Source organism: Zerene cesonia, chromosome 22 (genome assembly GCF_012273895.1).
Source record: "Zerene cesonia ecotype Mississippi chromosome 22, Zerene_cesonia_1.1, whole genome shotgun sequence".
Taxonomy (NCBI): domain Eukaryota; kingdom Metazoa; phylum Arthropoda; class Insecta; order Lepidoptera; family Pieridae; genus Zerene; species Zerene cesonia.
The window spans coordinates 4183683-4199746 of record NC_052123.1 but is presented as its reverse complement, the minus strand read 5'-3'; the positions used below and the strand labels follow the sequence as shown (position 1 = coordinate 4199746).

At 33.3% G+C, this 16064-nt stretch overlaps 1 protein-coding gene across 2 annotated transcripts; it reads right to left on the bottom strand.

Moving 5' to 3' along the window:
• Positions 1 to 1867: 1867 nt before the first annotated feature.
• LOC119835990 (regulator of chromosome condensation) lies at positions 1868 to 13128 on the bottom strand. 2 transcript variants are annotated; one of them, XM_038361140.1, is made up of 14 exons: positions 12967 to 13128; positions 12589 to 12684; positions 10329 to 10440; positions 9831 to 9918; positions 8981 to 9160; positions 8406 to 8537; positions 7730 to 7826; positions 6986 to 7123; positions 6685 to 6850; positions 6193 to 6314; positions 5650 to 5804; positions 5070 to 5228; positions 3715 to 3766; positions 1868 to 3408 (listed from the first exon to the last, which is right to left on the bottom strand). In XM_038361140.1, the coding sequence occupies exons 2-14, from the start codon at positions 12677 to 12679 to the stop codon at positions 3143 to 3145; spliced, it is 1758 nt and encodes a 585-aa protein (XP_038217068.1). In that variant the 5' UTR covers positions 12680 to 12684; positions 12967 to 13128; the 3' UTR covers positions 1868 to 3142. The 2 variants fall into 2 exon arrangements, with proteins under 2 accessions (XP_038217068.1, XP_038217067.1); XM_038361139.1 differs by having other exon boundaries at positions 1869 to 3408; positions 5064 to 5228.
• Positions 13129 to 16064: the final 2936 nt, after the last annotated feature.

The following is a 16064-nucleotide window of genomic DNA, read 5'->3' as shown; positions in this document are numbered from 1 at the left end:
TCTTAATAAATTAAACAAACCCTTCTCTAAAAACTTGTACGGCCAACGTCGTACTGCGTACATGCTGCCGGATATTTTGAATGGGTTGGACATTAATTTAAGAAAAAATATAACTAAAATTAATTTAAAACGTAAACTTAAACATTACTACTTAAACAAGCTATAGTAATTGTATATGGATATGGATAAAAATTTGAATGTATTGTTTTGGTATGTTTTAACTACTTATCTACTTAATTAGACAGTAATAACCGGAATTGTACTATTGTAAATTTACTTGTATACGCACATTACTTTAAACCTTTGTGGTTTTTCCTTAGTTAAGACACAACATTTAACTTGTTAATTTTTTTTCTGTTCTGATAATAAAAAAAAAAAAAAAAAAAAAAAAAAGATTATCACATGGTAGAGTGCAGCAAGAAAATATTTCAATTTTCGATACAAATTATCTATGATTGCTTGCGCCAGGTTGATTTTTTTTCTTTTTGTAGCTTCGATATTCAATCGACAAAAACGGGTATTAAGTATTTAGGAATATAAAGGTCAGCTTGTATAGTAGTTATTGATCTGTGTCTCGACCAAGCTCAGTCCAGCTGTATATGCAGTACGAGAAATTGCCTCCCACAAAAATTGGGTCAAGGAAATGTAAAAACATTTTCAATTTTTGTGGGGTATGGCTGCAGTAACCAATGATGCTATATGTGTTTTACATATAAGAGTTAACGTTCTGTATTATACTATTTGTGTAATTTCTGTTTTAATTTAATATAATTGGGTATCTTATCAGCAGTATTAATAAATACATTGTAGAATTCGAAGCAATGAGTGAGGTGTGTATATAAGAAATAAGGGAAATAAAACCCAAATTTACACTACAATTTTATTATAAAACACAATACACTATAATCATATTTTAACAATTAAGAAATATAGCATTGCGTGACAGAGACGTACGTTTTGTACTTTTTAGAATCATGCACAGGAGAAAACATTTCTTCTATATAAAATAAAGATATTTTCAACAAAATACTAAGGGTTCAGTCGTATTGCTATCATTCCATAAACGCAATCTCAATCGTTCCAAATTTAAATTCGGAATACAGATAAAAACGATAAAAGAAAACAGATAATATATTTTGTCGATGGTTTTATAGAATAATAGCGATACAACAAAAAATACTAAACTAACACGTAACATACTATCCACGCTTACAACATACTATATTCGCTTATATTTAATTCATTTATTTATTAACCATTAAAACCTAACAACCTCATCTAAAGTCCGTTACACAATGTAACTACACTTACGGCCACGAACATATAATTAGCATTTACAAAGCGATTTTACATTTCACGTAAATGGTTTGGCCACCATTTAAAGATAATTCATGTTTGTGCATTTGTTAATGCAGAATTTTTTTTTATTTTAGACATAGACATATCTATGTCTTGATATTGTTATTTTAATATATATTGTCATTTCGCTCAATTATAATACAAATATAGAAAAATAATCAGTCAAAGAATAATTTATTTTTACCAAAAATATAATGCAGTATATAATCGTGACCGCATTTGAGCGCTGTCGAGGTCCGTACAAATAAAATACGAAGTATAACAACCGTTTAATTATGTTAACTTAAATTAAGGAAACTCACGACGGGCCTCGAACAATATAACTTAGTGTAAAGTTGAAAACTTTGAAAACCATGTAAAAATATTTATATTACAGGCATTAGATGTTTAAATTTACCGTTAAATTCACATTATTTTCGACATATTTTATGACTAACAAACATATTTCTTTCAAGGGTTGAAATAAATGAAACGGATTTTAGTTTTTTATAAGTATTATTTAAATAAATTTCATCAGCAGTCTTGGACCGAACATTATTTATGAAATAATTACTTAACGAAATGTGAGTCATTATTAATAATTTTATGTCAAAAATTGTCAGCAGCTAAATTAACCTACAATTAAATAACTCTTTAGTACAAAAAGTATGTCAAAATTAAAGTAAACTTAACACAAACTTAAAACATGATCAATTCATATTGAATTTATAAATATATTTATGTTTAAATAACTTAATAAGTATCTATTATGGAGAGAGGAAAAATTGTCTAAGATGTATTTTTATGTGGCTATCATGTAAAAAATCTATGCTTAAACTTTTAATTTGTAAGAGACATGAAAATAATAATTGTGTGACTTGAAGGCATTACTTGTAATTCGTAACAATATATAAATAAATGCTTTTACCACCAAAACTGTACCCTAAAAAATCTTATGGATTGTGGGACACTCTTTTTCAGGCCAGATTTTGTAGGCCAATCTAAGTTAAGAATATTTTTAATTTATAATTGTGACAGTTATTTAGTTAAATTGCTGATATTTTTATATTGTAAATATCTGACCTGGCAAGAGTCTTTCCAGGACACCCTATAGGGATATAAAAATAGTTAACAACATATTCTCAGTACTACCAAATGTACAAAAAAAAATGTTTGTAAACAACTCTGTGGTTGTATATATATAATGTGATATACATATTTTTTTAAATATGGTATATTAATACATATTATATATTTCATACATCATCAATGTGGTTAATAAATGAAGATAATTGTTTAAAAAAATTTTTAAGTCAGAATTTAAACGAACACTACTAAACGTTTACAAAATAAAAATCTCTGCAATTAATCCCTACATAATGTCACAATTTCCACACCCATCCATTTATAATGGTTTTTTGTTAACCGCTGCACCGCAATCAAATCTTATACAATTATATGATATTTTTACACGGGAAGTATTTAGGGATGTTTAATATTAAAATATATGAAGCAAGCTCTCAATTACCGTCGAAAATATTTACAAAATATATTATTAGATGATATAGAAATCTATTTTCTCACTCATCGCTTATTTACAACCGGACCCTAGCAGGAGCGACGCGATTCCGAGGCTTCACACCAACACACGAACGAACACAGTCGACAAAAAATCATTATGCAGATCCGAAGCTTAGTCGCATTCTACAATAGTAAGTGCGACGCTTGGGAACGGCCTCCGCCCAGTCTAAGTACGAACTTATTAAGTTATTCAAACATATTTCCGATGGAACAGACCAAAATATCACGCAGTGTCCACGGTTGCCTCCGTTCCGTTCACTTCTGGATCTAACTTATCACTTTTCCCCTCGACCTTTTCCACTTTCTCACTTATCTCCGCACTTTTCTCGACACTATCACTTTTAACACTTTCCACTTTGTCGGGTTCACTGTTGATGGTGTCCTGGCTGGAGGTATCCATGCTCTCCGCTTTGGACTCTAGCTCGGACGCCTCCTCCGCGCTCTGCTCGTCCGTCTGTTTGTTGTCGTCTTGTGATTTGTCAGATTTATCTGTGAAATTTAATTATTCGATTAATATTAAGATGATTAAATTTGCTGATTATTTTATGTTGAACCTTTATAAGGATAAATATATATTTTAATGCCTTTCAACACTACTCATAAAAGCCTTTTAAACAAAGATTATGAATGTAGACATCTAATCACAATGCACACATAACTAAACATGATATAAATTCAAACTTAATACATACAAATTAGGATTTCATTTGTTTTTGAAGTACTAAGAAAATTGTTTGTTGAAAAATGTTTCATATAAATAGAAATAAAATAACGATAAAAATTAAAGTAACATACCAGTTTCGTCAACTTCCATTGGTGTGTCTTTCTTCTCGTCTCCATTTATTTTCTGTAAGCAATATTTTATAAATTACATAAAAAGCTATATTTAATATTGCTTCGCTACTATTCCATACTGTTTATTACTACATGAACTAATATACCGATATTTTAAAATATATCTTTATTTTGTTTAATTTGTTACTCCTAAAAAGACAAGAGTAAGAATGGTGATATTCGAGAAAGAATTGAGTCTTGAGTTTTTAAGTATTAGCTTTATATCCACGGCTTCGCCTGGTAGTTATTAGTAGCAGGTACATTAATATTGCAAGCTGGGTTTTTGGAGTTTTTCATTTACTATTTATATTTAAAATATCGGTATAGGAATTAAACTACAATGATGCAAGAAATCATATACCAACAAACCCTTAACACTTACTAATAGAATCCATCACCAACTATTGTACATAATATTAAATAAAACCGTCTAATACAAACTACACAAAATGGCTAACACACTTTTATTCAATCAGACACTTTTTATCTTATAACTTTAAACAAATGAGTTTGTTAAATAATCAAATCATTACATATAACCAAAAAACTAACTAAAATTATTTTTTTATAATAAATTGAAGTTTTAAAATCAACAATAATCTACTAAATTACTAATCCAAGAACCATCATAACAACACATGATGTAATTAAATTAATTTCATACATGACTAAACAAATTGATTTTAAGGGAAAAACATCAGTTATATTAGAAAATAAAAATAAAAAATAAAATAAACAAAGAAACCTATTTCTTCTGTTTCTTAATTTTCTTATTAGTAGAGCTGGAACTGTTCGCCGCCTTTCTTTTAGCGCCCTATGCATATATAGCACGATATTATCATTTTTTGTTCATTAATTAAATAATTCAACAATAAACAAAAGAAAAACTTATGATATTTCCAAAAACAAATTGATGAAGTTATATTTATAGAACAATACTCCAATAACATTATCACTGCATTTAAACCTGTCAATTTACAAAATTATATCACACTTAGTTAAGGAATTTGGCTGTGACAGTGCAATATTACATGATGATAGATTATGGGGTTTAAGAGTTTAATAACTCTATGAGATATTATAATCGCACTTCAAATAGCTCAAATAGTATATATATATGAATTACGTATAACACATTTTTAAAATTGAGTTAAGTATTATTTTGAACTTTAGCAGTTAGCGGAAATAAAGTTATAGGTAAGATTGATTAACAATAATTCGTATGGAATGATCAATATAATTATTTTTATGCCATTAATTGAATCGAGTTTAATGCTGCTATATAGTCGAGTTTGAGTTCAAATACTAACATCCACCTTAGCCTCCTCGCTCTGCGAGCTAGTCGACGATATATGTTCGTCCTGCTCCTGCTTCGCCTTCTTCGCTTTCGGCTTTTCCGCCGCCATCTCCACTTCCGCCGGCGTCTCTTCCGGTTCCGGTTGCGGTGTCGGCTCTTTTTGCGGTGATTTGTCCTCCTGGAAGAGTTGTTTTATTAAGATTATTTTATAAATTATTAGTAGATTTCGCCCCGGCTTCGCCATTGGTACATAGCCATTGTCAATCAGTGAAGTTGCAGCTTTCTAATGGTGAAAGAATTGTTTAAATCGGTCTAGTGGTTTTGGTGTGAAAACGTTACACACATACAAATATAGGAAAGTTTCCTCTTTATAATATGAGTGAAGATATAATAATGTATACATATTTTTTGTTTACGATTTTCACAACAAAATTTAGTGCCTTAATACTCAAATTTCATGTAAAAATTAAAAAAATCTTTTTCTTGTTCCATCCCCATCTACCATATCACTGAAAACTCTTTTTCCAAAAATATATTTTTTGGTTTCATTTGTTCTGGCCCAATCCCCATCTACATCTACCACTTAAGCAGAACCTCACCACAAACAGCACGCTGTGCTGTCCGCCGGCGGATATCCTCAGCGGGGTGGCGGGACCGAGCCCCACGCAGACGGCGGGGGTGGGCTCGTTGGCGTCCGCCGTGGAGCCGGTGCCCAGCTGGCCCTCGCTGCCCATCCCCCAGGCCAGCACCTCACCTGTAGGGTACGGAACTGCTCTTAGGACATAGTGTGCATAATTATTTAGGAGTGAAAGTACTCTTATAAACCGCTGAAATAATAATAACAATACAGATAGTGTAAATTACTTAAATCTAAAAGCTTCAAGCCACCTAGCCGTCGTGCCACAGGTGGGGGAAGTACTACACCCCCACAGCAGACTGGCGTGAAATAGTAGCATGCTACTGTGTTTCATTTGGCAACTGGAGGCACAGTCCATTCCTTCTATCCCTTTTGCCTTCCCCCTTAAAAGCAGTGCATTTACAGAGGCACCGTTCATGGACGATGGTGATCGCCTACCATCAGGCGGACCGCCAGCTCAGTTGCCCGCTATGACATAAAAAAAAGTATAGACAGATAGTCGTACCGGTGTCGGTGAGCGCGAAGGAGTTGCTAGTACCGGCGGCGATGCTGACGCACCTCTTGTTTTGCAACTTGGGTATCGCCTCCAGCGTTTCCGCGTCCGTCGTCCGGTCGCCGAGGCCGAGCCTGAAACATGTGGAACTTATAGTTATATTTAGGTAAGAGATTTTAAAATAGAAAAAAATTGGATATGTAGTTTTTATTATTCGATTTCTACAGTTTGCTTGCCAAACCATTCGCAGAATGACGGGGGTTTAAATCTCGTTGATTAATGATATTTCATAATTTTCTTTTGTTATTTATTTCTCATTTAAAATGCAAATCAATGCAAAAATAAATAAAACAACAAATTAAAGTTACCATTTGTTTAATAAATGCATGTAGAATTTCGCTAAATCGTCCACACGCATGATACTAGCATCTGCCGCGGATGCGCATGCGCTGTATTCCTAGTAACACCCCCCCACCCCCCTCGTTTTTACATCTCCAAACCCACCTGCCGTACTCGCAGCGGCCGACGCTATAGGCGCGGCCCGCGGCGTCGAGCGCGAGCGAGTGGTGCTGGCCCGCCGCCACCGCGCCCACCGCGCCGGCGCCGCCCGGGAACGCGTCGCACTCCGCCGGCGAGTACAGCGCCGCGCGACGCTTCTCGCCCGTCACGCCTGTTATCATATATAATATATAAATAGAAAACATTTCATTTGGCTAAAATTTTAACAAAATTATACATCTCACCTAACCCACAACACATTCAATGAAATCACAAAAATAACAAAGGAAAATAGACCAAAACTCACCCAACTGTCCGTAATTATTGAGCCCCCAAGCGAACATTTTGTCCGTGTTAGCGTCGAGCGCGAACGTGGCGTGGTAGCCGGCCCAGATGCGGGACACCACCGCCTTGAGGGTCACCTTCGAGGGCACCAGGAGAGCACCTGGGGGTGGACGTCATCGATTTGAATAAAAAAAAAATACTTTGATTTCTATTGCTGTTGAGGCAAATCCCGCCCAGTCATCAAACTTTTCTATTTTTAAAAATTTCTTATTTACAAAGAATTTCAATACAACTAGAAATTAAAATGGTACATTCAATTAATGCTTCTTAAATAAATAATTATCTGATCAACAGTCCCAAATATATAGGAGAGACATAATATAACTATATTTTTTTCCTGGTTTTGTTATCTGATAACTCTGAATTTTTAACCGATTGAGATCATTCTTATGTGTTTGCCAGGGATTTTTTTTGTCATTCGGTCAGCTTAGAATTCTTACTGCATCGATGTTTTTTTATATCAATTTAAATCAATAATTAGATATAGGTAAATAATAAAACAATGACTAGACATTAGGCGAATGTAAATCAGAACTGTATACATAACAGCAGCATAGATTTTGTCATAATTTCGAGAACTTTATAGGAAAGCACTCTGCTAAGCTACTATATCAACTCTGTTTTGTTCTATTCTTCTTAATTATTTTTTTTTATATTCTCATTTCATTGTATTAATTTTATTTTAATTAGCATGTAATGTACTCACTGAACCCCTGCCTTGCGTCCCTGGACGCCGACCGCTGAGCCAGCCTTCCCAATTGACCTTGCTCACCACAACCCATTGTGTATACGGCACCGCTTACCTAGGAATTCATATTTAATATCAAATATTATTTTCTATATTGATTCATTTTAAATTATCTCTTTATTTTCGGGAATAGCTTGTTATGTATAGAATAAATAAAAAAAACCATGCTTTATATCAACAAATTGATTGTATCAACAATCAATTTGTTTGACTTGCTCTTATACAAAGTGTATGTAAGTAAATAATTTAATCCTGTCAATCACAATCATGATAATAAGATAAAATCATAAAATGATTGTAGAGTCACCGATACTTGAAAAGTGTGCATGTGTGTGATGTGTGAATTAAATCTGTCCGTTTAAAGTGGGACACAAAATCGAGTTGAATGGATTCAGTTACATACAAACAGACAGATGAGGTATTTATTAGAATTTATTTTACAGCATTATTTAGTCAGTAGTCAGAATTAGTTAGTAGTCGATTTTACAGTATGAGATTAGTCTCATGGATGGATGGATCGTAGGTGAATACCTATAGAGTAACATAGACTACATTTTAATTGTTGAAACTTCTAATGAGAATATACTCAGTCCACGCGAACAAGGGGGTACCAACTTGTATGAATTAAACTCACAGATAAAACAACAAGATGGTCGCCGCCGGAAGCTATGGACACGGCGGTTTCCGGTATTGTTAGTTTGAGCGGCTCCTTGCATGCTTTGCCTTCACGAGCCTGGACAACTAGCCCCATGCTACCGTGGGAGTCCTGGAAATTGTTTATTTTAAATTATTTTATATATTTATGTGTTTATATAATCTCTATATATATAAAATTGTCGTGTCCCTACCCTACTACTGCGAAACGGCTGGACAGATTCTCATGAAATTTTGTCCGGTTCGGTCCGGTCCAGCTTACAATCTTATAGAAATAACACAAACATAAAAGTGACTGATCTATCTAGCACAGCCCAAATTACTGGACCCTTCGGGCTGAAATATGGCAGAATGCCAGATTTTAATAAATTGTACCTCTAAGGGAATAAAATAGTGGGTGTAAATTTTGTAACATGAAAATTTATTGAGGACGAGGGCGAAACTACGTACAACAGCTAGGTTTGCTTTAAAAGTAGGCTCATTTTCAAGGCCATGGAATTTAGATTATGTTTCTTACATTCTCGGCAGATTAATTTCAACACAATCGAAACTAACCCTAAAAGCACCCCAAGCGTACACATCCCCATTTTCAAGTAGTGCTGCGGAGTGCGAGTCCCCAGCGGAGATCTTAACAGCTGGAGCGGGGAGCTTCACGGGCCCCGGAGTGCCTTCCTCTTGCTCGTTGGCTGTGGGACGGCCTAGGGCTCCCTCGTCGTTGCAACCGAACGTCCATACCTGTAGAGCGATTTATATGTATTAAAAATATTACATTTGTAAACTACTTCCATCTTCAGTTGGTATGTTGTATGTATTCCTTCTGATGTTGGCAGTCTTTTGGTATGTTTAAAATAAAAAAACAATGCAATTTCATAAAAAAAGCATTAAATCTCTTTCAGTCTCATCAAATTTTGCACGCTCTAATTATTGTAGATATATATAATAGATTCAAATATATGACTATACTGACACAAAAACAACATGTACACTATATTCCTTAAACTGTGTGAGAGAGAGAGAGGTTGTTGTACAGCAATATGCCTTTGCTTTTATACAAAATATTTTATAGTCTGTATCTATATTACTTATACATACATAATATATGACAATATCTAATGATCTAAAATGATTATTGGCTATAACAGTCTGGTACAGTACATTTAAGCCTCGAATCACTCACTACCTATTCCATAAAACTTTAACTTTCATTTTCTACCTTTTACTTTAGATAGCAAATTGAGTTCTGAAAACTAGTCATTTGCATAACATTATTGGTAATTGTAGCAATAATTACCACATACTTAACATACATTTTTTAATGGTTAATGATAATTGAATAACAGCATATCAATAACAAGAATACCAATATTTTTGTTAGTGAGGGAAAGAAAAAATAAAAATGATGTACCTTTCCATCTGTATCAAGTGCTACGGTGTGCATGCCTCCCGCACATGCGTCCACGATTTTATTACCCAAAGCTGACACCACCTTGAATCTGTATAGAAAAAAAAAAAGATATTATTATTTTTTTTTTTTATAGGTTTCATAAAGTATATATATGTAGTAAACAAAACACTATTATTTTTTTTCTCTAATAGAAAAATGATGTATAATCATTCTTATCTCATTCTCATCTGTTACTTCATTAATTTTAAGCCATCATTCATGACAGGCCTACATGATTTTAACCTGAGTTTTGCTATGTTTAATTATAACACTTAGATGTTGTCATTTTTCTTATTGTGTACACTAACTTCGGAAATTTGTAATAGTGTATTTTGTTTGGTACTGGTTGTTTGCAAGAAACTGTTATAGAGCAATAAAGCAACCCTTTGCATCCTGCCCTAATTTTGTTCCATATTTCTATGTGCACAATAAAGAATGTATATAAAACATATTACTCACTTGGTGGTCTCAATAACATCTTCGCCCAGCCCCAACTGTCCAACATCTCCCTGTCCGCAAGTGAGCACACAGCCTCGCCGCTTCGGCGCACTTGGTATCTCTAATTGGACCGCTGTAATGAAATTTACAGGATTAAAGGCTTATTAAATAACTATAGAATTAATTACATATTTATGTGTATTGTACTGTAACTTCTAAATGTAACAAAACATATGTAGATCGGAGCCTAGAAAACATTGTTCTATAGGACAGTTTTATCTAACTATATATAAATTGCTGTTTAGTCTTGCTAAAACTTGAGTATGACTGGTCTGATTTTTTTAATTTTTGTTTATATGCATTCATAATAGGCTATCTAGTGGGAATAGTCTCAATTTTTAATACAATTATCTTGCCCAACACCTTCCTGTACAGTTATTGTATTTTTTGCAGTGTGTGCAGTAAATCCTACTTGAAAGATTTTATACCTTTTTACCAATAAATAGGACTGCCCAAGCAGAGTCAGGGCAAACATTTAGTATAGTATTTATTAGTGTTACTTTATATAAACAGTGTACACTAAAACATATTTATTTAATCTTTATAACAACCTTTAAAAAAATTGCTCAACCTCACTTATATAGTTCAATTTTGGAAATGACCTCATTTCAATTAAATTATTGATTTTATTTTTGCCAGATACCTTTTTAAGTAATGACCGTAGATCTGAAACAACTTGTGGGAGTCACACAGAACTTAAATGTCAAATGAAGGACATTTTATCTAGGATTATGCATTCGGAATGAATTTAAATTATTTGGATAATAGAGTATTCTACTTATGTGGTCAGATCCATTATTCTAAGGAAGTTATAGAGTAGCATAGTAACAAACAATAAAAAATAAGTCCAATTGAGAAGTTCCATGCTTTTTTTTTGGTTTATAAAATAAGAATAGACAATTTAGTATAGAGAACACTATTAAAAATGTACATTATACCTACTTTGACACTTCAATAATTGAAAAAAAAATTAATTAAAATGGAATTTAAAGTTATAATTGATATAAGTGTTAAATTTAATTAACATACTTTTACATATTAATATTTTGATCCAAAAATATCAACATTACTAAAGGTTCTCATTAAAAATTTGGAAAAAACAAATTTCAGAAATCTACTATCTATATTATATATTATCATTTAAATTTATCAAATAAAATACCTGCAGAATCAAGCAATGAGGTCTTGTTCTAAACATCAAATAAGGACAATTTTTATAATTTGTTTTTAGGGTTCCATTAGCAAAGAGTACAATGGGGCCCTATTACTAAGAGATTGCTGTTGTTCTGTCACCAGGCTGTATATTATAATCTTTGATGTTTGGACAAATAAAAACTTCAGGGTTAATGTATTTCTGTTGCCATTATAACAGAAAATAAATAAAAATCGATATAAAGCAACAGTTTGCACGGTCATATTATGTTGGATTGATGACCAATTTTCTTTTAGAATTGTTCATAAGCATATGATGAGTAACCCTTAGTGTCGCGTGTCCGACTCACACTTTATTTTTATTATTATTATTTTATTTAAGCACACTAGCAGCTAAAAAGCTGATGCGTGTGTATTTTATGATTTGAAGAAAACATTTAGTTCATCCAATTTATTTTTAAAACTATTCAACTTGCTCGATTTTTTTTTAAATAAAATCCAGTTTGTTTTGTAAAATTTTTAGATTCAACAAATCATATAAATAATTGCAACTAGCTTTTTTATCGATTCATAAAACCACCTCAGTACGGCTAAGGTCATCGACATGGTATTTTCCATAAAATATGATGGATAATCGCAATGTTTTGATCAAACTTTCAGTTCGTAATTATAATCATAATAAAGATTAAATATTGTTTCAATTCAGTATCGCTACAGACACTCATAATGATAACTATGAAGGACGCAAATACTTAAAAGTTATGGCAAAAAATAGAACGTATCTAAAGTAAGCGGTGATAATTCGACTAACCTCAAAATATTCCACTAAGAACCGACGCTTACGTAACAAAATAGTAATATATACCGTATAAGATGTATTTAATAGCTCTACATACTAAATATTCTAATTATAGAATTATTGTAATGTAAACAAATCGCTTAAAATGTAAAAAGGCGCCAATCTAAGCAAAGTATAGGAGATGCATTTCCCGCCATCATGGTTTGACAGGTCATTGACGTCGTAGAAATGTAAAGAAAACAAGTGCTATGGCTACATTTGTAAACTCACCTCCGCGTTTTTTCTTATTTTTCGGTCCCGTTGAAGCTGCTGCAGCAGACGATTTGGATGCCGTCCTTTTAACACCCCGAGCCGCCGGCATAATGTCTGCAATATTGTAATGGACGCGTCAGTAAACAGATTTGGAGCGCGGCAAATTAACGCAGTCCGAACGCTTCGTACTGATGACGTTTTCATAGCTTCTATAATCGCGTTAACGTTTTATTTCCACATTGCCTGCTTCTGCATCAATTACAAGGCTATGGTATCACAGATTTATGCAAAGCGCAGATAGGTTATATTATGCATTTGTATAGCATTACACAGTACAAACAACGCATCCGAATCAAAGGTAGAAAACGTTGCACCTTAGATAAATAATTTACTTACTGGCTTTTTATATATTAGTTATAGTAATCCAAATTACAAATGAATAAATGAAATCACTTTAAAATACGAGATGACGTATTATTTCAACTGAGTGCAAATTCCGTACATCTCCAAAACTCGCTTCGCTTGGCCTACGAATGTACGAACAAAAACGACAGCGGACAATCCACAGATTAGATAAAACCATAGATGACTAAGGTTTAGTGACGTCATCGTCACAGAGTATAAAATTGATTGTTTTTGTTTTTTGGTTGGTAGATAAAGTAATAAAATTTGTATTTAGTTTAAGCTAAAGTAAGTAGTAAAAGTTTTAACTTACTGAAGTTGAATCTGCAGTTATATAAATTGTAATTGGCAGTTATTATTTAAAGATACCTTAACTACCTCTGTAACAATTTGGAAAAAGCTTAAATTAGCAAAAGTGAATTCTTAATGCATGTTATTAACATAAGCTTATATGTATATATGATTTGCATATTCTGTGCTTATAACGATAGAAATTCGAATAGAGTGCGCCACGAAACAAGTCCTTTAAACGCGACACTGTAAGCGCTTAAAATACTGTTCTATTTAATTCGTATGCCCCCAAAATCGGGGAAAAAATAGGAAAGATTTTCTATCAGTTGTTCAGCAACCATAGCCCCGATGTTTATACATATTTATTTGAGCATTTAAATGCAATCCTTCGTAGCATCAGAGCCTATATTTTTTTCTATAGGGTTCAAATTATAGTAACGGTAAACTCGTGACCTTTTTCTACAATATGGCCGACCTGTCAAATTTAGTTTATATTTTTGCCGTGAGACTTTCTTGGTGGCCAGTTTTTTATTTTTCTAATAGGACAATTTGATGAAAAATAAGAGGGTAGTTGAAAAATTCTTATCCAGCTGGAAATTACTAAAATTGTTCAAAACTAAAATAAAATAAAAAAATAAATAAATGAAGTTCAAGGTAAATAAGATATTTTTTTCGATTTTCACGTAATCGTAAAAGACGTAGTTACATAATAAAAATTATGTTTAAAAAGGTATCAGCGATACTTTTATTTACAAACAAACATACTTTCGCATTTATGACACTGGTAAGTATGTGTTTGCAACCATATCCTTTGATATTCCTCGGCACCTATCATTGCACATTGCACAATGATGTTTTTTAAAGTCTACCTCAACAAATTGACTACTCAACTGATTTTTTGATCGAGTAAGTTATCTTACCTACTTAGATACTCGTTCTATAGATAAACATAGAAATAGAAACAAACTGTGAAATGAAAGTGGTTTCATGATATTACTATTAGGTAATTCAAATAATTATAAAAATCTAAATTAATACAAGGTTTATGTAGCCTTTAGGTACACTGTTAACAATGTAAAAAATGTGGTAAAAAAAATAATAAAAAGTACGTTTGAATTTAGAATTAATTTTGCCTTTTGTTAACAATTTGGGAACGTCGACTGAAAACGTGCTAACATCGTAGATGGCACGAAGTGGCACAAAAATGAACCAATTTGCTAAACATTACAAAATTAGCATTTATATTACATTAGGTATATCAAATTGTTGGGTATAATTTACTTTAGCGTGGGCACGTTAAGTAGGAACTTTAAAAATACCACTTTTTTAAATTTGTATGTTAATAAAAGTATCCAACATTATTACAATGTTCAGAGACGGCGGGAAATAGATCTAAAAACAAGTATGTGTGCGCTTTAGGGTAAAACAAAAGCCATTTTGTTTACGATTTAATAGCTATATTTATAAGAAAGTCGTGTTAGTTACACTATTTATAACTCAAGAACGGCTAAACCGATTATGATGAAATTTGGTACAGACATAGTTTGAGACCCGAGTAAGGACATAGAATACTTTTTATCCCGGAAATCGAACGGGAACGGGTACTTTACCGGTATCTATCTTTCCTGAGACTACGCGGGCAAAGTCGCGGGCGGAAAGCTAGGAGACTTTAAATTCTATCGCAGACGCTTGGGTGAATTGCAGTTTTACCTTGTTATTAACCAGGTAAGAGCATCCCCTTCAGGGACCTTGAACCTTGCCTTCTGCAGGATGGGAGGAGGCTGCGAACTTCTCCATCTGCACCATGAAGACTAAGAAGAACAATCTTAAAGTTTCCACTGAGCCGGTTATCCCAGTCCCGCATGGCTACCAGTGAAGGATAACATTTGTGAATGTTTATCCACACGCGAACGCGACGATTCGTACATTTTTATGCTCTGACTGCATCCATGACTGCCTCTGCGAATGCACTGCCCACTCTTAAGGTCTCTCTCTCAAGTGGGAAGGAAATAAAGAAACATTTAAAAAAAGAACATTTATTCGGTTCAATAAATTTACATAAACAAGAAATAAAATTTCTTTATTTGTTTCAAAAATTTTTACATGATATAGATACATATATTGCATTGAACCCCACACTAGGATTCCCTGTGTTGTGAGGCTCAATCTCTTTCATCGTATTACATAAAAAGGAAATATTTAATTTTTACATGCCATTTTGAGTATTGAGTGTGAGTGTGAGTGTATGTGTGTATGTGTGTGTGTGTGAGTGTGTGTGTGTATGTGTTCGTATGGGTGTTATAATTGACTGGAAACTGGGGACAGTAGCATACTGTTTCACGCTGATCTCCTGTGGGGGTGTGCTTCTTCTCCGGTGCAAGCTGGCTAATTTCGAGCTGAAGCGTGCTGGCTTTATTAGAATAGTCTGACTTCCACATTAAAATTAGTCACAGACATTGCCTGAATGTTTGCACATGTGTGAGAGACGCGCATAATCAAATTCTAAATTCAAAAACATTATTTTTTCTCACGATATTATATTCCTTTACACATTGGAGCTGTGTTGCCAGATTATTGGCAGATAAATAAAAAAAAAAATCGAATAAATGGTTGCACGCTTGTCTCGAATCCATTTTTGATTGTACAACTACTGCTTTAGAGATAAAGCCTACATAGTACTAGGCTATATCCAGTGCTATGGGTTTCAGCATTGTGCTTGCAGTGTTTCACAAACTCGCGGATAAATTCTAAATTATACCCACTACGACCTCGGCATTGATAGTGGTTTAACGGAACACAGT